The sequence below is a fragment of the Caretta caretta genome, chromosome 5, assembly GCF_965140235.1.
Source record: "Caretta caretta isolate rCarCar2 chromosome 5, rCarCar1.hap1, whole genome shotgun sequence".
Classification (NCBI taxonomy): domain Eukaryota; kingdom Metazoa; phylum Chordata; order Testudines; family Cheloniidae; genus Caretta; species Caretta caretta.
This window is the reverse complement of record NC_134210.1, coordinates 24,455,858-24,481,557: the sequence shown is the minus strand read 5'-3', so window position 1 is coordinate 24,481,557 and position 25,700 is coordinate 24,455,858. Positions and strand designations below refer to the sequence as shown.

Genomic DNA, 25,700 nt, shown 5'->3' with positions numbered 1-25,700 from the left:
GGGAAGGTGACTGCCTACAATAATATGGTCACCTCTTTCACAAAATTGTGATAAAACTTGTCCAAAGTATGCCTCGCTATAATCTGCTGAGTATTATTATCTTGTTATAATATGTGTATCGACACTCCGTATGGAGCCCTGAAATTGTGGTATATGTATATAACTCCAACATGCAGTGAGGCTGAGAAACGCCCATAGGTGAGCTCTTCAGGAATAATGGAACTGTAAATGAGCCGCTGCATGCCATTCCCGAAGACACCGCAAACGGCACGTACATAGAAGTTGCAAGCAAAAATTTGCAGTCCATCTGAAGAACTGATGGGAAAGCACATATGCCAGGGAATTGCTTGACCCCATGACACAGCAAGGATTTTCCAGCCAAAAAGGGTCAAAATCTAAAAAGGGAGAACAAAGGCCCCTGGCCACCTCTTTCATATTCCGTCTTTGGACTGGTGAATTCTGACAGGGTAAATTTTGAACCAAGGACTGAGGTCCTCAAAACTATTTGGGCAACCCAGAGAGACTTACAGAAAACTAGCGCATTTAACATCCCTGCTATCATTTTGAATGTACAAACTCAAATTCACCTTTAACATATTTTACCTGCTTTAACCTCTAATTCTCATTTCTTTTTCTTAGCTAATAAATCTTTAGTTAGTTTACCAAAAAAATTTGGCTGACTGCATTGTCTTTGGTTTGAGATCCAGAGCATTCATTGACCTGGGGGTAAGTGACCGATCCCTTGCAGCTAGAAGTACCTAATATGTGATGATTTTTTTTATTTTAATAATCTTTCATCACGGAAATCCAATTTGTCTTGGTGGTAGCATAGGCTAGAGTGTCTAAGGGGACTGTCTGTGGCTCCATGATAAGCTAGAATAGCGATCCAGGAGCACACATTTGTGGCTTGTTTGGTTAAATCTAATTATAGAATATACCACCAGTTGGGAGTGTCTGCCCTGTTTTCTGACAGTCTGTCCTGAGATTGGCCTCTAAGTTGTGAGCCATGTATCAGGCACCATGACAATTTGGTGTACTTGGCAGGATTCACATGCCACAGGTCAATCGGGCTTTAAGATCAGAACCCAATACTATTTGATGTTAAAATTTGATATTGAGAGTTTTAAGGTTTAAAGATTAGTTACAATGGATGATTTACAATCATATGAGAGTCTTCACACAAAAGAGCTTAAAAATCATCTAAAGAAAGGGGGATAACCATTAAGAAGGATACCCCAGATCAGGAACTGAGAACTATGCTCATGGACTATGACCAAAAAGCAGTGCCTGAGCAACCCCATGCCCCAGATGCAGAAGTGATCCATATGTAGATGCTGGCAATCAAGCAACAACATGAGCATGAAATTAAAATGATGGAACTCTGAATGAGGAAGAAGCAAGCAAGCAATGATATGGAAAGAAGGATGCCCACCAAAGGTGCCCAGATGGCTGAGATGGAGAAGGAAGCTGAGGAGACAGCCAAGGAAGCCCAACTGAAGTGCATGGAGCAGCTGGAAGCTAAGAAAGAAGCACATCAGAGAGAGGCGGAAGCTCTCACACTGCAGCTCTACATCCTGGACAAGCAAAAAGAATAGCCGCCTCAGCCTTGGGATACATCCTCCTCTCAACAGCAGGGAATGGGAAAAAGCCTGCCCAATTTATCGTGAATCTGATTGCATAGAGGAATTCCTATCCACCTTTAAGAGACTGTGTGAAATCCACAAGATTCCAGAGGAGAATTGGATGCCAATCTTTTTAACCAGATTGACTGGAAAAGCCAGACAAGTATTTAATTAAATGAAGAGGGAAGATGCTATGGTGTATAAGAGCTTTAAAGAAGCTGTATTAAAAAGGCTTAAAATCACCCCTGAGTCTTATTGTTTAAAATTGAGACATCTTAAAAAGTCTGACAATATAACTCTTGTGGAATATGTGCATAAACTGCTTAGTTATGTAAAAAAAATAGGGGTGGGTGGTGATGGCAGCTTTGATAAGCTGTTACATTTAGTGATGCAAGAGCAGTTATTATGGGTGGTCACCAGTGATGTCAAAGCAGCCGTTTGTGACAAAAAACCTTCCACGGTTTTGATGGCAGCAGAAATTGCTGATGAGTATGTTGTGTCAAGGGCTCGAGAGCGGTGAAATCTCCAGTTTACAAGGGAGGAAGAATTTAAGAATAAACCTAACCCCAACTGTGTTAAAAAACCTCAAGGGAGCCCAGATTTTAAAGCCTCTTACCCTAAGGGGAAGCCAGTTGTTTGCCATGAAGGTGGGATCCCTGGCCATATAAAGTCAAATTGCTCAAAGGTCACAACCTGCACCCGCAACCCCTCTTGTGGGTTCCAATGCTACCAGTATAAGTGCTAATGCTACCACATTAGCCACAGAGGAAATTGTGGGAGAGGAAAATGGCCTCCTGAATGATATTAGAACTGAGTCGTGGGATGATAGTGAACAATTCATTAAGAGTGTAAAAGTAAATGGGGTTGAATGTACCGGGTGGCGTGATAACTGCATCTCATATTACTTTGGTTAAAGAAAGTTTTGTGAGAAAAGATAAATTGCCTGGCTGAAGTATAAATCTTCAAGCTTTGGCTGAGTTTTCAATGACTGTGCCTCTGGCTAAAATCCACCTGAGTGGAAAAAATTTAAGGATGATATTGTAGCTGGTGTTAGGAATTTGCTACCTGCTGATATGTTGATAGGTAATGATATTGTAACTGTTATGACAACCTGATTGGACACTAGCATGGATCTGATTCCTCTACTTTGCCTGCTGTCAATGAGGTGAGCTGGAGGTGAGGGGGAATTTCCCCCCCTGAGCTGTTGTTTGTTGAGAATAGCAGCTTGCCAGCTGAGGAAGGAGCTGAGGATTCTTTTGTACCGGAGACTGTTCTGGGTTTAAGTGAAACACCGAAAGAATTTATATCTGCTCAGTCAAGTGATATTACTTTGGAACAGACTAGGATTGCTACACAGGATCAGACGCCTCCTGGGGAAGGAAAGGTCAGTTTTATTTATTCAAAATGGTGTATTATTTGGGGAAGCTCCTTCTGGAAAAAAGCAGCTTCCTGAAGAAGTGTGCAAGCAAATAGTTGTGCCTGAGAGGTATAGGAGAGTTTTGCTTTATTAGCTCATGATGGGCCGTTTGCGGGTCATCTAGGAGTGGAGAAAACTTGTGACCCACTGAAGTGAAACTTTTACTGGACCCATAAGCTTCAGACAGCTAACGGTTATTACAGAAGCTGTAACTTGAGTCAGAAGCTAAGGGCTTAAAAGAGACATTGTAAGGTGCCTGGGATGGGGTGTACGTGCCCCTCACTTGACGAGGAGGCGTTAATATCACACTGTAGGCTGAGGAAGATGCTCCAATTGGAACAGCAGTATAAAAGAGAGTAGCACAGGTCAGTCTGAGCTGACTGCCGAGGAAGGAGGATGTATGCTGCAGGTTCCTGCCTGGGAGCTGCTGGAGCCCAAGACCAAAAAGGCCAAGCCCGCTGGGATCCGGACAGATACTCCGCTACCCCTGGACACCCAGGAGATGGTGGAACCACTGGGAGCTTCACAGGCCAGAGACTCAGGAGATCCAGAGATCATGCCACTGGAAGACATGGTAGGAAGTAGCCTAGGGGAATTGGACATTGGTCTGGTTGTAGAACTGAGCAATAAGTTAACGTGTTTTTTGGTTGTTTCCCCGCTGATCCAGTGGTGAATATGCTTGGCACTGACAAGGCCCTGGGCTGGGACCTGGTGGAGCAGGGAGGGTCCGGGCCCTCTACCCCGGTCACCATTCCTCTGGTGGTGGCCCATGCCTTCTGGCTATTAGGCCACACAGCCTTGCTAAGAAAGGCAGCTGTTTTGACTCTGGCCACTAGGCCACAGAACCTTGCAAGAGAAGGTAGCTGTATTGACTTTGGGTGCTAAGCCACACAGCCCTGGTAAGGAAGGCAGCTGTAATGACTCTCTAGTCCAGAGGTGGGCAAACTACAGCCTGAGGGCCGCATCTGGCCATCCAGACGTTTTAATCTGGCCCTTGAGCTCCTGCCGGGGAGCGAGGTCAGTGACTTGCCCCACTCTGTGCAGCTCCCACAAGCAGCGGCATGTCCCCCGCCCCCCCCTCCCGGTGCCTATGCATAGGGGCAGCCACACACTCCTCCTACCCCAAGCGCTGCCTCCACAGCTTCCATTGGCAAGGAACCGCAGCCAATGGGCACTGCAGGGCGGCGCCTGCGGACAGGGCAGCACGCAGAGCTGCCTGCCCGCCCCTCCGCATAGGAGCCAGAGGGGGAACATGCCGCTGCTTCTGGGAGTTGCTTGAGGTAAGCGCCGCCCGGAGCCCACACCCCTGACGCCCTCCCACACCCCAACCCCAGCCCTGATTCCTCTCCTGCCGTCCAAACCCCTCAGTCCCAGCTCTGAGCACCCTCTTGCACGCTCATACCCCTATCCGCACTCCTGCCCCAATCCGGAGCCCCCCCAACCCCACACCCTGAACTCCTAATTTCTGGCCCCACCCCCAGCTAGAGCCCTCACCCCCTTCCATATCCAACCCCCAACTTCGTGAGCGTTCGTGGCCCACCATACAATTTCCATACCCAGATGTGGCCTTCGGGCCAGAAAGTTTGCACACCCCTGCACCAGTCATTAGGCTGCACAGCCCTGTGAGAGAGGGCATCTATGTTGACTCTGGCCACTAAGTCGTGCAGCCCTGTGAGAGAGGGGAGCCATTTTGACTCTGGCCATTAGGTCGCACAGACCTGTGAGAGAGGGCAGAACTATTGACACTGGCCACTAGGCAACATAGCCCTGTGAGGGAGGGCGACCCTATTGATTCAGACCTCTATGCCAGACTGCCCTGAGCTTAAGGGCAGTCAGCTAGACCTAGCTAGGGGGCTTCAAGGGGGGGGCAGAGGGATGTACTCGCCCCACAACAACCTTTATCTATTATTGGGGAAGCATTTGCCAGAGAGTCTGTGGATTTTGTGGGACCTTTCCCTAGACCTTCCAGGAATGGAAAGAAATATATACTGGTGGTAGTAGATTCAGCTACTGGGGACCCTGAGGCTACAGCATTGTGTAATATTGAAGCTTAAGTGGTAGCTACAGCTTTATTCACTCCTATTTTCAGCAGAGTAGCTTTTCCCAGAGAGAATTTAACAGACCGTGGTACAAATTTTATGTCTGTTGTCTTTAAGAAGTTGTGGAAGTTATGCAGGGTGAAGCATATAAAAGCTGCGTCCTACCACTCAGAAACTAATGGAGAATTAAAAGCCATGCTTAGGATGTATGTATCCAGGCATGAGGGCAACTGGGATCTGTTGCTCCCCTTGTTACTGTGTGCATACAGAAGTGTACCCCAAGAATCTACTGGCTTTGGTCTCTTTGATCTCCTGTATTAGAGGCAGGTCAGAGGACCCTTAAATTTAATTTGTGATTCTTAGGAGGGCAGTACTGAGGAAACCGAACAGCCAGTAGGAGAATGTTTTTCCCCGTTTAAGGGAAATTTGCAAGTTATGATGGATTTGGTGCAACAAAATCTTAAGAAAAGTCAGGAAAGTCAGAATGCTTGATGTGACAGACATATAAAAGAAAGGTTGAAATTGGAGATATGGTGCTCCTACTAATTCCTGTGAGGAAGAACAAAATGTAAGATTTCTGGAAAGGGCTCTTTGAAGAAGTAAATGAGGTTGCATATAATGTCAGAAAGCCCCATGGCAGGGGAGCCATGGAGACAGTACACATCAATAGGACGCAGACTTACCATGAAAGGGAGTTAGCTGTCAATATGATTTGTTGTGCTAATGAAGAGAGGTTGTCTATTCCCTTAATTGATTTGGTCAGGGAAAGCCAGGAGGAAACTCCACTAGGGGGCATTGAATTTTGGGAGAGCTTAACTCTATCCCAAAGGCAGGAAATGCTGGCCATGACTACACTACCAGTTATGCTGGCAAAACTTACATCACTCGGGGGTGTGAAAAAACACATCTCTGAGCAACGTTAGTTTCACCAACATAAGTGGTAGTGTGCACAGCACCTCTCCCGCCAACATAGCTCCTGCTGCTCGTTGAGGTGGTTTTATTATGTCAGTGGAAAGCTCTCTCCTGTCAGCATAGAGTGATTACATGAGCGATCTTACAGCAGGGCAGCTGCATAGTACAGCTGTGCTGCTATAAACTCGCTAGTGTAGACATGGCCACATGTTTAACTAACAAGATTGTGCATTCCATTTACACCATAGGGCCTCACCCAGCTCCTAGTGGGGCATACCAGGCCAAGGGGGAACTGCAGAGACCAATCAAAGAAGAGGTGGAAAGCATGCTAAAAATGGGAATAATCACTGAATCAAAAAGCCCATGGGTTTCCCTTCTTGTAGTGGTAGTTAAAAGGGATAAAACCATGAGGTTTTACATGGATTATAGGGAAAAAATGTTATCACCCAGCCTGATCCATATCCCACACCCCAAATAGAGGACTTATTGGACCAGTGGGGGGGGGTGTTACAAAATTCATAACTTGTGGGTATTTGCAAATTCCCTTAGATCCACTTTCCTAGTGGAATCTGGACTGTATGAATTTAAAGTTTTTTGCCTTTTGGATTGATGAATTCCAGAGTGATCTTTATGCAGTTTATTAATGAGGCGCTGCATAGGTTACAAACGTTTGCTCAAGCCGAAGTAGATGACTTGACCATTTTCCGTAGCACCTGGCAAGACCATGTAGGTGGGCAAACCAGGGGTGGGCAAACTTTTTGGCCCGAGGGCCACATCTGGGTATGAAAATTGTATGGCAGGCCATGAATGCTCATGAAATTGGGGGTTGGGGAGTGAGGGGGGTGAGGGCTCTAGCTGGGGGGGCAGGCTATGTGGTGGGGCCAGAAATGAGGAGTTCAGGGTGCGGGGAGGGGGGTTACCAGACTGAGGTGGGGGGTTGGAGTGTGGGGGGGATTGAGGGCTCTGAATGGGGGTGTGGGCTCTGGGGTGAGGCTGGGGATGAGGGGTTGGGGTGCAGTAGGGTGCTCAGAGCTGGGACTGAGGGGTTCGGAGGGTGGGAGGGGGATCAGGGCTGGGGTTGGGGCATGGGAGGGGGTCAGGGGTGGAGGCTCCGGGCAGCGCTTACCTCAAGCAGCTCCCAGAAGCAGCGGCATATCCTCACTCTGGCTCCTATGTGGAGGCGCAGCCAGGTTCCTGGCCAATGGGAGCTGCAGAGGCAGCGCTTGGGGCAGTGGGAGTGTGCGGAGCCCCCAGCTGCCCCGTGCATAGGCACCAGAGCGGGGACATGCCACTGCTTGTGGGAGCTGCACAAAGTGGAGCAAGTCCCTGACCCCACTCCCTGGTGGGAGCTCAAGGACCAGATTAAAATGTCTGGAGGGCTGGATGTGGTCCCTGGGCCGTAGTTTGCCCACCCCGATGTAGGTGTTGTGCTGCAAACACTAAAAGAAGTCAACCTCACTGTTAAAGTCTCCAAATGCAAAATGGGGGCTGCAGAGGTATCTTATCTGGGACACAGGTGGGCAGTGGGCTGGTCTGCCCTGACACCTTAAAAGTAGAGGCCGTTGAAAGCTGGTCTGCCCCTAAAACAAAGAAGCAAAGCAAAGCAAACAAAGACCTTTATTGGTCTGGGCAACTATTACTGTAGGTTTGTAAATGTTGTTGTGACCTCCCATCACAGACCTTATAAAAGGAAAACTGGACAAGGTGGTATGGACAGAGGCCTGTGAGAGAGGCTTCCAAAATATAAAAGATGCTTTGTCTAAGGAGCCTGTTTTAGCCAGTCCTGATTTTAATAAACCATTCCTGCTGTGTACAGGTGCTTCTAATATTGGTTTGGGTGCTGTACTAATGCAAGATGCAGAAGGGGGTAAAAGACACCCCATTGCATATTTACATGAAAAACTGACCCCAACTGAGCAAAAATATGCCACGATTGAGAGAGAATGCTACACCGTAGTCTGGGTTGTTAAACACCTTAAACTCTATCTGGGTAACAAAAAATTCACTGTATTACATGACCATGCCCCTTTGATTTTGCTGCACAAAGCTAAGGGAACCAAATCAAGGTTACTCCACTGGAGTTTAGCCTTGCAAGAGTTTGACATGGACAAAGTTCATAACAAGGCAAAGGAAAATGTAGTTGCTGATGCATTGTTGAGAATGGAGGAACCCTGAATTGTGTTCAGGAGTGTCAGTGGTGTCCATTCCTACATCTGTTTTGCGTTGTCTAAAGGGGAAGGTGATCGTCTACTTTAATATGGGCACCACTTTCACAAAATTGTGATAAATCGTGTACAACATATGTCTTGGGAGGTATCACTGGAAAAGTTATAATCTGCTGAGTATTATTATCTTGTTATGATGTGTGTATCGACACTGTGTGTGTGGAGCCATGAAATTGTGGTATATGTATGTAACTCCAACATGCTGTGAGGCTGAGAAACGCCCATAGGTGAGCTCTTCAGGAATAACAACGGAACTATGAACGAGCTGCTGCATGCCATTCCCGAAGACACCGCAAATGCCACATACACAGAAGTTGCAAGCAAAAATTTGCAGTTCGTCTGAAGAACTGATGGCAAAGCCACATACGCCAGGGAATTGCTTGACCCCATGTCACAGCAAGGATATTTCCAGCCAAAATAGTCAGGATATAAAAAAGGGAGAACAGGGGCTCCTGGCCACCTCTTTCCTACTCCATCTTTGGACTAGTGAATTCTGAAAGGGGAAATGTTGAACAAAAGGACTGAGATCCGCAAAAACTATTTGGGCAACCCAGAGAGACTTACAGAAAACTAGCAGATTTAACATCCCTGCTATCATTTTGAACGTGCAAACTCAAATTCACCTTTAACATATTTTACCTGCTTTAACCTCTAATTCTCATTTCTTTTTCTTAGCTAATAAAACTTTAGTTAGTTTACTAAAGAAATTGGCTGACAGCGTTGTCTTTGCTGTGAGATCCAGAGCATCCATTGAACCGGGCATAAGTGACTGGCCTTTTAGGGCAGGAAGTACCTAATATGTGGTGAGTTTTGGTTTTAATAACCTTTCATCACAGAAGTCCAGTTTGTCTGAGTTGTAGTATAGCTGGAGTGTCTAAGGGGATTTTTGTGTCTCCATGGTAAGCTAGTATAGCCGTCCAGGAGCACACATTTGTTTCTGGTTTGGTTAAATCTAATTATAGAATATGCCACCAGTTTGGGGCGTCTGCCTTGTTTTCTGACTGTTTTCTGACAGTCTGTCCTGAAATTGGCCTCTAAGTTGTGAGCCACATACCAGGAGCTGTGACAGCAGCTAAAAAAGTAACTTTGAGAAAGTTACAAACAACAACCTTTATGTGAAGGAATACTCATGAAACTTTAACTACATGCATTGCTTAAACAAGAGTGTCAGCTCTCCTGTGGTTTATAACACAATTCTCTGGGTAATTTCATGTATTTCTTTCATGACTTGTGTGCAAAATCAGATGAGAGGCGATGAGGCAGTTCGCTAGTTACTTACCTTCCTAATTACTGCATGACCCAGAACAAAACAATTCTAAACAAAAGATTAATAAAGTGCTGATGTAACAAGTCGTCTTGGACCAAATCCTCAGCTGGTATAAATGGGTGTAGATCCATTGAAGTCTAAGGAACTGTCTCAGTTTACATCAGATGAGTGTCAAATCCCTTATCTTTCCTTTCGCAGGACTATGAGACTAATCAAATTCAGTTTCTTTTCTTTTCATTTCAAAGGAATTTCAGCCTCATTTTAGCTTGCTGCCAAGAGAATAGTCCTTAAGAGTTTAGTTTATTGTTTTATCAACAGGTATTTTCAAAACTCTCCATTGACATATATGGCTTAGGTGAAAAAATCCCCATTTCCTATCATGAAGCTTTCCCAAATACTAAATGCAGCTTTCTGTGGAAACCCTTTGTCAGTGAGATGAAATCCAGAGCCAGAATCTTTGTGGATTTCTGTCATCTTTTTTAGGTTCCACCCTGAAGGAAGCATTTTAAATATTGAAGGAGACAAGGTGATCCTAATAGTTCCTTCTGTCCTTAAAACTGTGAACAAAAGAAACGGTCTAGAGCTTCTGGACTCCTGTGCTGATTAATAATAATATTTATTTTATTTATTTATTTGTTATAGAGCCCACAGGTTCTAATTAGGTTGGAGGACCTACTGTGCTAGGCACTATACAAATTCAGAGGAAGACACAGACTCTGCCTTAAAGAGTTTGCAATCTAATTTAAGAAAACTGACATAAATAATAAGAGGAAAAAGAGAAGGGTAGCAATGGTAATGAGATCCCGTGGTTACAAAGGCTACTATGCACAACTTGATGGTTCCAAATCATTTTGCTTCCCTCTCCCCTCGACACACACACATTTTAAATTGAATGATGGAGACAGAGGTGGGATGTGTGGGGAATAGCAGGAAGGGAGGGGAGTTAACATGAGGAAGGACATAGGAAAAGGAAAGAAGGGGTAGAGATCAGGGTAACCATATTTTCCCAATGGGAAACCAGGACACTGCATGGGTCCTGCCCACATGGGGCTGGCCCGGCCCGAGCCACTCTCCTGAACCCTCCCTTCCATGCAGGGTTGGCATTGCTGCTTGCCCTCCCTCCCCGCACACGTTCCTCCACGCCCTGCTAGGGGTCGCACTCCACTTTTTTGGCAAAACTGGGCATTTGTCCAATTTGCTCTTGCCAACTGATGATCAGTTGGCAAGAGCCAATGGGGACAAATGCCTAGTTTTGCCAAAAAAAAAAAAAAAGGTTGGGACAGGGCTTAAAAAATGGACTGTCCTGGCTAAAATGGGATGTTTGGTCATCCTTGGCAGAGGGACGTTCAGGAGAGAGGGAGGAAGGGGAGCTGAAGAAAGGAAGGATGGATGACAAAATGCAAAATCCAGCTGCTATCTTCATGAGCCAGGAAGGAAGCTAGGGAGTGTAGTGGTGCTAGGCTTATGGAGTTTTCTTGCCCCATACTACCAGGGCTGGGCAAGAAGGGGCAGGCTTGGTGGATGAATGTTGCTACTATTCCAAAAACAACACCTGAATGAAATACAGGAACTGGCAGACTAGTGCTGCTGGGACTGAGGCAGTTCCTTGCTGCTATGTCTTCTTCCCCACCGGCAGTGTGCAACATGGGAGGCTTTTGCCTAAAATGTTTACAATTAGAACTGATCAGAACTAAAGTGTCTATTGGGTGTAAATTTATAAATAAGATCTACTGTGAAAGGAGATGTTGCACAATATGAAGCTCACTATCTAGATTTCTTCAGATGTGAACAAGGAGGGGGAAAATAATACAATGATTTATTTTTGAATTGCATCTTTTAAACTAAATGCTTCAGACTCCGTTCCAATCTATCAGTGCAAACCCCGGTATAGTAAGGGGGTACTGTATGGTACAGATTAATTTTGTGGCAGTAGCTCTCTAGTTGGGCATAGGCAGAAGTGAGAAAAGATATAATGGGTAAATTTCAGGAAGAATAACTGAGCCTGGAGCAACGGAATAGCCCTGGAAAGAGGATTTTAGGCCCAAATTTTCCAATTTGGAGGCCTGAAATTAGGCTTCCAAATCCATAATTAGGAACAGAAACCACAGTAACCTGATTTTAAAAGGCACTGAACCGCACTAGCTCTCATTTACTTCACTGGGTTTGTGGGGGTTCAACGCCTCTGAAAATCAAGTAGCAGATGCCTAACGTTAGATATTCTAGTTTGAAAATTGTGGGCCGAGTGTTTTGATGGGAGGGTCAGAGGGTATGGGCCATGAGGAAGAAAGGGGACAATAGACGGGATTTGAAAAGTATCAGGTGGCTCATTACTGTACACTGAAGGAGCATATAGTTGCCTAGCTGTTAGATTGTTCACTAGTCTTAAGCCTTCATCTTTATGTGAGAAAATTCATCCAATTCCGCCTTCGGTTCAGCGCTCCGATGATTCCAGGATTTGAAGAGAGACAGGAAACCCAGCAGAGATTGTTTCTCTTAGTTCTGGGCATCTAGTTACAGTTTCTCCAGCATTATATAAAAAAGAAGTACAAATACAGAAATATCTGACCCTACACTGAAGAAAAAAATAAGTTAAAAAAGCCTTATTCATTTTCCACAGACAATTCTCTTTGAAACTGGCAGACTAGTGCCGCTGTGACAGAGGTAATTAAACCAGGATAAAATGTTAATCCTTATGGTATTAAATCTACTGAGCTGTGATAAGGGAGAGATACTCAGGCTTGCTTACTTTATTAATTTATTTTCTTCAAGGGTGTACAGTTTAGCTTATCTAAATCTGCTAGTTTCTTGGAGAACAGTATTTCAATGTGAGGCCTACACTGAGTTTATGGAATAAAGGCTAGAAAGAGAAATAATCCTATATGGATACATTATATTTAATCAGTCTGTGACAGTGATGGGCTCACCTGTCTGTTTATCCTCCTCTCATATATTGGAGGATAGGGGTTACGTAACTAAACTGTGATGGATCTCATATGTCTTCAGAAGGCAATATGTCTGTGTTTCAGATCAGATCTGTACAGCTACATTCTCTGGAGCTGAGCTGTCAGAACCTCCTATTGCCATTAGTTTGAAATCAGGCAGAAACTAAAGTTGCAAGGATTGCTTGATGTTATAAAGCACCTGCTCGCCTTCTTATTCTTTCCCTTTTTTGCCCCCTTCTTATGACTAGGGTGCTTGGGGTAGGGGAAGGGGTTATTTGGTTGATTTTTCTGCTACAGCCTTCCCTTAGCCAAATCCTGGTTCAATGGAACCAGGAGTTCAACAGAAACACAGAATCACTCCTTGTGTAGTAGGAAAAAATATTGCAATCCTGTCTTTAGGCAGCAGCACACATTGGTCAAACACCAACTTAATCAGGTGAGAGTACATCCTTTATTTAAGAGTCTGTCTACATTGGAGGTATAATTTCCTGCTCAGGTAGACATACACATGCTAGCTTTGATCAAGCTAGTGCACTAAAAATAGATCTAGAGCTGTGGCAAGGCTGGGTGGTGGAATAGGCTAGCTGTCCTGAGTAACATTGCACCTGCAACCTTAGGTAATTACTCAGGCGACTAGCCTGTCCCACTGATTGTGCCACCATGGCTACACTGTTATTTTTAGTGCACTGATCTGATCAAAACTAGCAAATGTACATTACACCTCCAGCTCAAGAGTGTAGATGTACTTTGATGTAAATTAATGGAGTAAACTCTGAAGAAAACACTTGAAACCTCTTTATTAATATTTCTGCTATTGAGAAAGAATTTGTTTTCCCTGTGATTAGCTTCATGTAGTTCAATTTACACTGCCTGAGTAGATATTCCTGTGTGCACATACAGGGGGGTGGGGGGACCCCACAGGGCCAAATTTTGAGGTCCTTACTCGGTTTTTGCGTAGTCCTTATGTAACAAGCCATGATTACTTTCAGAGAAACCCCATTGTTGTCACTGGGTGCCCATTGAAGACAAGCTGCTGAGGAGCTACATTGAAATGGGATGCCCCACTGTAGGAGCGAAAGCAGAACCTCCTGGCAGATCACTCATTCCTTCTGCAGAACCCCTGAGACCCACAGATTCTGAGGAGGGAAATTCCTATCTCCCCTAAAATGATTTGGAGAAAATTTTTTGAAGTTTTCCTCCCACCAAGGCCGTCTCTTTGTGTTTTTTCCATAGGAAAGGTGCAATCAGACCCTCTGATGTTTTTTATGACCTGAAATAGGAATATTGGCTGGGTTGTACCTCTTGGTATTTGCTGCTTCTCTTCTGCTTATAGTGTTAATATTTTGAAAGTTCTTGTTTTTTAATTTATTGTTAACTAGTTGCAGTAAAAGAGATACTTTTCTTAATAGATCGCTCTACTTGGAATTCCATTACATCCATTCTGCCTCTGTATTAAGGACTCAGTCTTGTTCCCATTGAAGTCTGTGATATAATCTCCATTCAGCTTGAGGGAATACATTTAAGGCCTGATCCTTCAGTTCTTTCTCAGGCAAAACTCCTACAGAAAGTCAAAGGAAAGGTCTTTTGCAAAATTAAGGTCTATATTTCAGGATCAGATCTGTTATTTTATGAATATTTTGGATTACAAGAATCGCTGTGTATATACTGGCCTAGCAATACTTAAGATGGCAGCTTCTTTGGTAAAGTGTCATTATTAATTAGTGAAATTCACCTAGGCAGAAAATTGCTTTAAGGAAAAATGCTCTTTTGAACAATGTTCATGTTCTTACTGAGCGAAAAAATGATCTTATGGCTAAATCATTGGATTGAGCCTTGAGAAATGTTGGTTCAATATCTGGCTTTTCTGTGTGTTTTCTGTGTGACCTGGGCAGTCTCTTAATCTCCTTGTGCCTCAGTTCCCCATTTACAAAAGGAGGGTAATAGTACTTACTTTCTTCTATCCTATTTAAAATATAAGCTCTTTGGGGACAGTGATTATCTTTTATGAAGTCTGTGTGGAGAGTCTAGCACAGGGCTTCTCATAACACATTTTTTGGTGGCCTCAAAGTGCAGCCACCAACTCTTGCTGATGGCCAGTCTGACAATTTTTCCTAAAATACTTAAATTAACTTTAGGAAAAACAAATAAATATGCATAAATGCATGTCCAAATGATTGTAATTTATTTGTGTGGGGGGTTTTGCAGACGCAATAATAAAAATAATGTACAGTTGTCTCTATTCTTTACTGGACCTAAACAAAATAGAAACACAAATAAGGTGCTTTGCACATTCTTGTCTTTTTTTGTTGTTTCTTTTGCTTTTCTGGTTGCTTTTTTTATTTTAGACTTGCTGGCGAGTAAGTCTGATGTTGTGAAAAGTGATACTTGTATGTTAATATCACTTTTCACAGCTTCCCAGCTAACTACCAAGTCTACTATGACAAATGATATGAACAAACATCACTTTTCACAGCAGACTTACTCGGCCCCAGGATGCTGGGGGACAAATTAAGCCCTGGATGGGGTGGTGCATAGGGAGGCAGCAGGGCCATGAGCGATGTATCGGGGGCTGGGGGAGGCATCAGGTACTAGGGGTGTGCACAGGGCCAGAGCCCGAAGCCCTGCACCCAGGGGATAGGGCCTGGGTGACGGACCCCAGAGCCTGGAGATGGAGCCTGAAGTCCCACAGCTGGAGCCAGCTGCCTGCTAGGCCAGAGCTGATCCCGACCCCTCTGCCCCGGGAAGCTGGAGAACTCACTGGCTGCCTGCTCCTCCAGTGTTTGTGTCTCCAGAAGGGGCAAGGCCCAACCCCTGCTGGTAGCCATCACCATCCAGGAGGTTGTAGCCACAAGAAAAGGCCCTGGTGGCTGCATTTGAGAAACACTGGCATAATGGGGCTGTCATAACCATACAGTTAAGGGTAGCCTAGAATTCCTCCTTACCTGTAAGGGGTTAAGAAGCTCAAATAACCTGGTTGGCACCTGACCAAAAGGACAAATGGGTAAAGAAGATACTTTCAAATATGTGTGGGGCGGCGGGAGAGGCTTTGTTTGTGCTTTGTTTCGTGTGTTCTCTGGGGAAGCAGAGAAGCATCGGGTCAGAAAACTCCTTCTCCTAAAATCATCCTAAAATGAGTCTCAGTATTGCAAAAAGAATAAGTAAATAAGGCAAGGCACGTTATGTTATCTTTTGTTTTTAGCTTGTGAATTTTCCCTGTGCTAAGAGGGAGGTTTATCCCTGTTTTTTGTAGCTTTAAAGTTTTGCCTAGAGGGGAATCCTCTGTGTTTTGAATCTGATTACCCTGTAAAGTTACCTTCCATCCTGATTTTACAGAGGTGCTTCTTTTACTTTTTTTTCTTTATAATAAAGTTCTGTTTTTTAAGAATCTGGTTTACCTATTTGGTTAGTATATTATTCTCAAGCCTCCCCAGGAAAGGGGGTGAAGAGGCTTGGGGAGATATTTTAGGGAAACAGGAACTCCAAGTGGTCCTTTTCCTGAATCTTTGTCTAATTCACTTGGTGGTGGCAGCAGTACCCATCCAAGGACAAGGAAGGATTTGTGCCTTGGGGAAGTTTTTGACCTAAGCTGGTAGAAATAAGCTTAGGGGATCTTTTATGCGGGTCCCCACATCTGTACCCTAGAATTCAGAATGGGGAGTGAACCCTGTCAGGGGCCCTGATCTTGGTTAGGGCCTCTGGACACAACAGTAATACACATAATAATCTGGAAAACAAATGGCTAGTAAGGTGGCTGGGATAATAGGCAATTTTCTCAATGGCTGCAGTGATCCATCCCATAATCAGTTGTCTGTATGTGAAAGTCCAAAGCCTAATACTTACATCATTCCTGGAGTTAATGTGCCTGTCTGTTGAATAATGAATTGACACTGTGGGGTAGGAGCAGGAACTGCTCTTATTTTCAGTGAAGTTCAGTGGCAAACTGGCAATTTTTCTGTTCATGCCCAATAGGGCTGCTTCATTTTTTTAGCAGTTGCCACTGTGCTTTCTTTCATGCTCAGTGCTTCCAGAAATGAAATTGGACACCATGGTGACTTTTACACAATCCCATGCACTTCTCCACTGGGAAGTCAAACTTCTGTTCTACACATTAGGAACTGCTTGAAAGTAGAAAAACGGTTTTGCACAATTTCCGTGTTAGACAGGGTCAGTTTAGAGCAGGAGGCAAATACTAGGTGGAATTCTGGAATCCTTGCTTCCTAGAAAACGTAGTTCTTTTTATTGAAAAATTGTGCAGGGGGGCAGAAATAAGTACTAAATTAATTTTAGCACCAGATACTGAAATTAACCACAGCAGGCAGAAATCTCCTACATGAATTTAAATGAAATAAAATAAAAATCATACCTCTTTTGTATATCACAAAAAACGCTATCAAAATGGAAATTGATTGATTGCCCCAGTTAGCAAACTTTACAGACTGGATAAGGATTGAATGGGGATTCATTTTTTCATCCTAGCCTTCAAAGTCATTCATAATTCCACCCGTCTACATCTCAGACCTTAACTCCTACCACTTACCTCCTTGAATGATGCCAGTTTCAAAGCCCAATTCCATCTACCGTCTGCATACTCCTGTCTCCATGCTGCCCATTATAAGTGGAATGCTCTCCTTCATCCCAATTTGCCAAGCCACCGCCTTCTTTTCAGTCAAGTCCCTCTTAAAAATCAACTTTTACCTTTGTGTACAGTTAGCCAAAAAAACAGCTAAGTTTCTGGGTTTCCCAGAATGTCCCATCTTCTGTTTTTGTCTTTGAGACCCCAATTCTCCAAAGACTGTATTGACTTGAGTGGGACTTCTCAAGTGCCCAAAGTTGAGTTTTTGCAAGACTAGGACCTTGCAGCTCTTTGGGGGAAGGGACAGCTTTTATTTTGTGTGCTACACAGAGCCAAACATATTACCCATGCTGTTCAAACAACAATAGAGACTGAGCTACCCTCTTGCTCTTTTATCATTTATAAGTACAATATTTTTTGTTTTTAAACAGTGCCAAAAATTGCACTGCTCACATTACATGTAAATGCACAAACGCCCTGCCCTGCCAAGTTTGAATACAGCTGCATATATGACACAATGAAGGTGCGACAAAACAGTGAGGTGGGAAAGAAAGACAGTGGTTACAACAATAAAATTATGCAGGAAGGGCCTGACTCAATTCCCCATTTTAGTCAAGGGAAGGATTGTCATTGACTTCAATAGGCATTGGTTCAGGCCCTCACTCAGCAGAGATGGGTATACAGCACAGTTGAATATTCCTTAAAATATTTAATAAATGTATATGTAAACTACATAAATATCTTGATGTCTTGGTTGACTTACTTCTTATGGGCCTGTCAGTAACACATTTAAACCCCCAATCCAGCAAAGGTCCTAGTGCAACAGTATTGCCAAAAGAGCTAACATGATCGTTGGGTGTATAAACAGGGGAACCTCAAGTAGGAATAGAGAGATTATTTTACCTCTGTATTTAGCACTGGACTGTGTTCAGTTCTGGATAGGGTGACCAGACAGCAAGTGTGAACAATCGGGACACGGGGTTGGGGGGGGGGGGGGGTAATAAGTGCCTGTGTAAGAAAAAGCTCCAAAAATCGGGGGTGTCCCTATAAAATCAGGACATCTGGTCACCCTAGTTCTGGAGTGCACAATTCAAGAAATTTTATAAACTTCAGCATGTTCCAAGAAGAGCCATGAGGATGATTAAAGGATTAGAAATTATGTTTTAAGAAGCTCAATCTATGTAGTTTAATAAAGTGAAGATTAAGGAGTGACTTGATCAGTCTATAAGTATCTCCATGGAGAACAAATATTTAATAATGGGCTCTTCAATCAAGCAGAGAAAGGTATAACATGATCCAATGGCTGGAAGTTGAAGCTTTCTTGACTGGGGCCTTAGATCAAATCTGAAGTACAATAGCCACTGTTGTTCAGCAGTGGAACTGTCAATTTGATATTTTTCATGAGTACTAAATTCATTTTAAATATTTTCAAGCCCATAGCTCACTCTAATTCACTTTTTTGAGATGAGATATTCTCCATGTGTTTCATCTTGCAAATTCCTTGATGTACCACAGATTGTCAGAGTTCTGCATATTTTACTTCAGAACTTTGGTTACTACATATTATAATTGCTACAGTGAGAAAGTGTGTTTGTTTTTTTCCTTCAGCTAATCCTTGTGAGCTCCACTGCCGTCCTGTAGATGGCCAGTTTTCAGAGAAAATGCTGGATGCAGTTAGTGATGGTACTCCTTGCTTTGAAGGCAGAAACATCCGAGATATCTGTATTAATGGCATGTGTAAGGTATTGGGTATGTTTGTATGTTTCCTTCTCTAAAATTTCATGGGACTGTATTATCAGGGGAAACTGTTTACCAACTTATTTAAGAAGATGCCAGCCTGGGGCATTTGATTTCATTGTATTTTAAATTATAGTAGAAACAAGTTAAAGTGGAACTGCTTTTCTAAATGGATATTAGAATAACTTTGACCCTTTCTACAGAACAGATTGGCCTGGTTGTCGTCATTTCTTTTGTTATCAGAACCAATTAAAGAATGTCTATTTGCTCTATTCCTATGGCGATATTGTTTTCACAGAGGATTATATGGTTTTGGGGCCACAATTAGATATAACCATTTCATACAGCTACATTTTGAAAACGTGATCCTAATTTTATGAAACCACATGTTCTTCATCGGTTTAGAATTAAATCCATTGTACTTGTAATATTTAATCACATACAGAAGGACATTCAGACTTCGAAGCAGTGAATCTGCATGAAATTTACTGTACGTAACCAAAGCAAACAAATGAGAGTACATGTAACAATGTGTATTTTAATTATAACAACATTACTCTTTTGACATAATTCTCCACTACACCTAGGGAGACCAGATGTCCTGATTTTATAGGGACAGTCCCGATATTTGGGGCTTTGTGTTATATAGGCGCCAATTACCTCCCCACCCCCTGTCCCGATTTTTCATACTTACTGTCTGGTCACCCTTACTACACCTAGAGCGTGCCCAGCATTCACAACATTCTGTGTGTGTTCTGAAAATACATGCAGTTCCTGCAATATTGGGTTATGGTTACATAGTTATAAGATAAGGAAATCCCATAGTCGATGGTTTGTTTTCCAATAGGATAGCAATGCATTGGAGTATGTTTTTGTGGTATGGAATAGCTTTATCTATAGTTTTATTTTTTTGAAAATATGAGGTTCAGAGCCTGTTCCTGTTGACGCCCAAAGGAAATTTGGCCACTGATGACATTGGGAGCAAAAGCAGGACTGTGATTCCTAGAAAACACTTAGTTAGTTGCTGGTAGAAATTAATTTATTATCTTCCTGGAGGGCCATTTGATAGCTGCATACTTTAACCACCTGAATATCAAGTCATGTACTTGCTATGTGTCCACTCCGAAGATTTAACTTTCCAGTGGAATTGTTGGTGCATCAAAGAACAACAACAAAATGGTTAATTCTTAATTTTTTATACAGTACCTACAGTTGAACTAGTGAATTCTTTGGATAAGCTGGAGTTCCTGACTCCCAATTGGGACTTCCAACTCCCATTGAAGTCAGTGAAAATATTCCCCTTGGCTTCAGTGGGAGCTGGGACGGGCAGGGGAAACTGCTATGAATAGTCATACTTGAAGATATACTGAAACAAACCTTTTAAGATATGAACATGTTTGGTAAATTTTTCAAATGTATATTTTTGCTTCGGTGACCATGTTTCTCAAAGGGAAAACGGAACACCACACAGGGCTGGCCCAAGCCTCCGTCCCCTGGCACAGGGCTGGCCGAAGCCGCTTGCCTGAGCCCACCTCCCCACACCGGGGGCTAGCAAGGCTTGAGCAAGCAGTGACACACACGCTAGTTAGAATGACCATATTTCCCAAAGGCTGGGGCTGGTGTCACTGATCACTCAAGCCCTGCCTCCCCCCCTGCATGGGGCTGGCATTGCCACTTGCTCCCCACCCCCCCAGTATGTTTCTCCACACCCTACTTTTTTGACAAAAGTGGGCATTTGTCCCATTTGCTCTTGCCAACTGATCAAGTTAGCAAAAGCAAGTGGGACACATGCCCACTTTCACCCCCCCCCCCAAAAAAAAGTCAGGGCATCCAGGTCAGGGCTTAAAAAAGGGACAGTGCCAGCCAAAATGGGATATGTGGTCACCCTAATTTTTGCTCATCTCTATGCTTCTTGGCTTCAGGCAGGAATGATCTAAGAGAGGCAGAATACTGAATTAAGAGGGCTATTTTCATGGTATATTTGATCCAGCTCCAATAGTATCTGCAATTTTATAAGAGCACTCATCTCATGAGAGTTTCACTCTGATTTCTAAACCAAAAAGATTGAGATTAGGATGACTAAACTTCAGGCTTTTGAATATTTATTCATATTGAATCCCACAAGCTTTGGCAGTTCACACATCACTACAAATGTACATCTATTTTATACAAAGCGGGTTTTTTAAAAATGCATTTGAATCAGTGAGGATGAATTGATGCATCTCTGCTGAAAGCAAGCTCTGCCATGTAGATCAGAGATTCCCAAACTGTGGTACGTGAGCATGTGAGAAGTGGTCTGTGGCAAAAGGTTACTGTGTCTCCTTGAAGGGACGGGGGCCTGGAGCAAGCCAACCCCTATTCCATGACAAAACCTTTCAAAAAGAAAGGGGGTGGGGAGAGCAGCAGGCTAACAGAGGAATGGGATCCAGATGTTAATCAGGTAGCTGCCTCCTTAGAATGATAAAATCCAGCTGTTTGGTAGCTTACAGGAAGATTAAGAGGGAGAGGAGAGACCGCCAAGAGGGCAGAATTGCAGGGGAACATTGAGTCAGAAGAGAGGCTCCCTGAGATAGGAACCAGAAGGGAGACAGGTGGGCTGGGGAACCTTCCTGAATCAAGAAGGAGGGCTGTGGAATTCTTTCCCCAAGAGGAAAGAGTTGTGAGTTCAGGGACCAAAGGAGGCTCTGTGCAATGGGACTGGAACCCGGATTCTGGTGGGCCAGGGAAGCCTGCTTAAATCATGTCACAACCCTGTGGAAGGGGGCTGTGGAATCCCTTAATTATGAGGAAGGAGTTGTGAGTCTGAGGGGGAGGAGACCAGCAGAAAAGACTTCCCAGAGAGGCCAGAGATTGCAGTGGGACTAGCAAAGCACCCTGGTTCAAAGGAAACTGGAGGAGATTCAGAAACCTGAAGCCCTCAAGCAAGGTGAGTTGCAGTTGAATATGCCATGAAATTCCAGTCAAGGCTCATTACCACTCTGCCTCTCCCCTCTGAACCCACTCTGCCTTTCTTTTCCACACGCACACAGCCCAGCACCAGCAGAGCCCTCCCTGCCTTTCCTTCTTCCTCCAACACACTCCAGAGCCCTCCCTACCCTTCTCCCCCCCACACACACCAGAGCCCCCGCTGCTTTCCTGCTCCCCCTCACACACACACCAGAGCCCCCGCTGCTTTCCCGCTCCCCCTCACACACTAGAGCCCTCCCATTCTTTCTCCTCCCTCACACACCACCAGAGCCCTCCCTACCCTTCCCCCTCCCCCCATACACCACCGGAACTCCCCTGCTTCTCCCCCCCAACCTGAGCCCTCCCTTCTCTCTCTCTCTCTCTCACACACACAAAAACACACACACACACACACCTCCTGTCCTCCCCTGCCCACCTCCCCTGCTTTCCCCCTCCCCGCACCACCACCGTAGTCCTCCTTCTCCCGCCCCACGCCACCAGAGCCCTCCCTACTTCCCCCCACACACACACCACCAGAGCCCTCCCTGTCCTTCTCTCCCCACACCACCAGAGCCTCCGTGTTCTCTCTCTCTCACACACACACACTCACCCCACCGTAGCCCTCCCTGTCTGCCTCCTCCCCCCCACACCACCGGAGCCCTCCCTACCCCCCCACACACACCACCGTAGCCCTCCCTGTCCTCCTCCTCCCCCCCACACCACCGTAGCCCTCCCTACTCCTTCCCCCTACACCACCGGAGCCCTCCCTGTCCTCCTCCCCACACACACACCCCACCGGAGCCCTCCCTGACCTCCTCCTCCCCTCCACACCACCGGAGCCTTCCCTACTTCCCCCCCACACACACACACACCAGCAGAGCCCCCCCTGTGCTTCTCCTCTCCACCCCCACCACCAGAGCCCTCCCTGCTTCTCCCCCAACACACACACTAGAGCCCTCTCTGCCCTTCTTTCCCCCCCCCCCCCCATACCTCCAGAGCCCTTCCTCGCCTTTTTTTATACTTACACTCCTGCAGACACCACGGGAATCCCCCCTTCACTCCATCCAGAATCCCTACTCTCAGTCTAACTTCATTAGTGCTGAGATGGATTCTGTTTTCCCATCTTGTGAAACTTCTTGTAATTTCAAAAAAATTCCCTTTGTGCATCCAGATAAAAGGGAGACCACTCAACATTTTCACAACAACACAGCAAGAGAGGCCCACCTTTCCCAGAGTAGTCACGATCAGTCTAGTCTGCACACTCAACTGAATGAGACAGAGAAGGGACTAGATGGGTGAGGTAATAGCTTTTATTGGACCAGAGACACAAGCTTTCAGTGTACACAGAGCTCTTCTTCAGGGACTTGAATGTGAGTTTCCCACATCCCAGGTGAGTGTGCTGACCACCAGGGTATTCTGATGTCTCTGGTTTTGACCAGAAATTCCATCCTGCACCTAAGAAACATTTCCTAATGAAAGTTTCATCCAAACCAACAGGTTCTCACACAATTTCAGTTTTGACACATTTCTGATGAAAAACCTGTTTTGTTTTAAAATTCCCAATCAGCTCTTAACTTCCTATCCTCCAACCCTCCAACTCAGACTTCCCCTCCAAACTACCATCTTTGTCTAATTTCCCCCAGGCAGATGTCAGCCAGGCAAATTCAATACTTAAGTCTATTAAGGCCTAAAATAAATGTGTATAAACAGTAAAAATGTGCATATGGTACTTGTGATGCATCAGGAGAGTGATGGATGGGAGGTATATAAGCCCAAGGATGTTCAGAGCCTTATTCCCTGTGGACTGAGGAGAGGTTACTACAGGTTAATTAGACCACCTGGAGCCAATTAAGGCCTTTCCAGAGACCTAATATAAAACCCAGCTTCAGTCAGCTGCCAGGAGGGAAGGAGAGGGACTGTGGTTTGGAGGAGTACTCTTGTTGACTAGAGTACCAGGGGAAGGGAAACCCTGCTCAAGCAGAGCAGAGGGACTCCCCAGGTGCAGAGGATGGAGAGAAACCCTGCCCAAGGAAAGAGAGGGCAGGAAGCCCAAGAATAGGGGCAAGAGGCAGTGACCTGACCCATCACACAAAGGAAAAGCATGGGACCCACCATAAAAGCTTTGGCCATTTTTCACATACTTCAAACATCAATTTTTTTCAGAGGATGGTACATGAACCAATGAAGTTCTGAATTGTTCATGTATATGATTGTTTTCAAGGGCCATTTTGTAGGTATTAGTCATAGAATCATAGGACTGGAAGGGACCTCAAGAGGTCATCTAGTCCAGTCTCCTGCACTCATGGCAGGACTAAGTATTATCTAGACCATATAGTCTAACCTGCTCTTAAAAATCTCCAATGATGGAGACTCCACAACCTCCCTGGACAATTTATTCCAGTGGTTAAGCACCGTGACAGGAAGTTTTTCTTAATATCCAGCCTGAACCTCTCTTATTTCAATTTAAGCTCATTGCTTCTTGTCCTATCCTCAGAGGTTAACAAGAACAATTTTTCTCCTTTCAACAATATGTATTATCATAAACAATTAAGGAGAATCAAGGTTGTTTTTAAATTAGTGTACTTGTGCTATCGTGAATAAAGCTGGCAGTCCATTTACATTCAGGCTATAGTTTCAGTTCATCCAACAAACAGAATGAATCGAAGCCAGGATCATGTGATGAACAATGTAATCTGGCAGTCCAAAGGACTAGAAGAAATGATTAATAGGTAACTAAAGTAGGCCTCTTCTCTGAATGGTAGCATACTTTTATATAAAATGTGTACACAGCATATCCACTTGGGGAAAAAACCTTTTCAAACATCTCTCAGAATAATTTAGCACGGTGTTAGTTCTGTCCAAGTGAATGCAGTACATATTGTATGGTTCTTGGCAAGTGAATTAGAAAATACACTTAATTATTTCTACACAGCTAATTCTGCTACTGTAATAATAGATGAATATTGTGGTTGCTAACTTGAAAAAGGAGTCCTTAAACATTACAGGTAAATAGTAAGCCCCGATCAAGCTCTACTCAAGTTTTTAATCAGACATTTTAGGTACTGAAATACATTTTAGGAACTGAATTTCTCACAGAAATGCTTCTGGTTTATTTTCTTTTGGCCAAAATAATAAGGCCAAGGACTTTGTAATAGGTTAACTGTTCCACTCCAGGTGTGCCCTAGTTTTGGTGTAATGAGGAGGGTGGCGTGGCCCCAGAAAGCTGTAAATGAGAAACAGCCCAAAGGCAAGGGAGAGAGTCCGGAGTCTTGACAATGGAGAGAACTCAGAAGAAGAGCAGAGCTGGGCTGAGAGCTGCAAGGAGAGGATGCCACTGAAGGAGGGAGCAATGAGAGTTTCCTAGTTGAGCAGTGGAGCCAGATCAGGCTGGTGAAAGAGGAAGGTGGTCGGGAGGTCCGTCCCCAGGCCAAAGAGCCACAGCCAGGTAGGGCTGAGAGTAGCAGCAGGATGCCTGCTGGCTCTCTGAGGTGGGGAGCTGAAGCTAGAGGACCATAGAGAGCTGAAAGCAGGGGAATGATTGATGGAGAGTGAGTTCACCAGGCGAGAACTAGAGCCAGACTTGAGAATGTAACCGGGTGGAAAAGCACCCCAGCTACAGCAGCTGAGGTGAGGTGTGCTGGATGCCATACTTGAGAGTTGCAGCACGGTGAGAGATGCTGGAGCTGTACTTGATGTGTTGATGGACTATTGGGGCTTGAAAGAGTGAATGTGCTGTTTGGACTGGACTTGGGAATTCTGGATGGTGGTTCTGGATCCTTTAGTAATAAATTAAACCTGCAAAGGGCTATGTATAGTCTGAAAGAGTGTGTGTACCCCAAAAGAAAGGGGAAACTGAAGCAGATTATGCTGTGGCCTGCCGCAGCAAGGCACCCCATGAAGGGGCTGCCTTCTCCCACTCCTACATCCATATATTAGGCACCTAAATGAAACTTATCTGATTTTACTGTGAATACACAACTCCCATGGAAATCACTTTTATCTAGATGCCTAAACATGGAT

At 44.5% G+C, this 25,700-nt stretch overlaps 1 protein-coding gene and 1 long non-coding RNA gene across 5 annotated transcripts in view; one reads left to right on the top strand and one right to left on the bottom strand.

Annotated features, from left to right (window-relative positions):
• The window catches only part of ADAMTS12 (ADAM metallopeptidase with thrombospondin type 1 motif 12), a 317,885-nt gene that overhangs the window by 200,390 nt on the left and 91,795 nt on the right, over positions 1-25,700 (top strand). For all 4 annotated transcript variants that reach the window (XM_048850633.2, XM_075128412.1, XM_048850632.2 and 1 more), the window contains one exon: positions 18,606-18,739. In XM_048850633.2, coding sequence (XP_048706590.2) covers positions 18,606-18,739 — 134 coding nt within the window. The remainder of the gene's footprint in view (positions 1-18,605; positions 18,740-25,700) is intronic.
• LOC125636863 (uncharacterized) overlaps positions 1-25,700 on the bottom strand; it is an 81,300-nt gene that overhangs the window by 28,162 nt on the left and 27,438 nt on the right. The window lies entirely within an intron of this gene.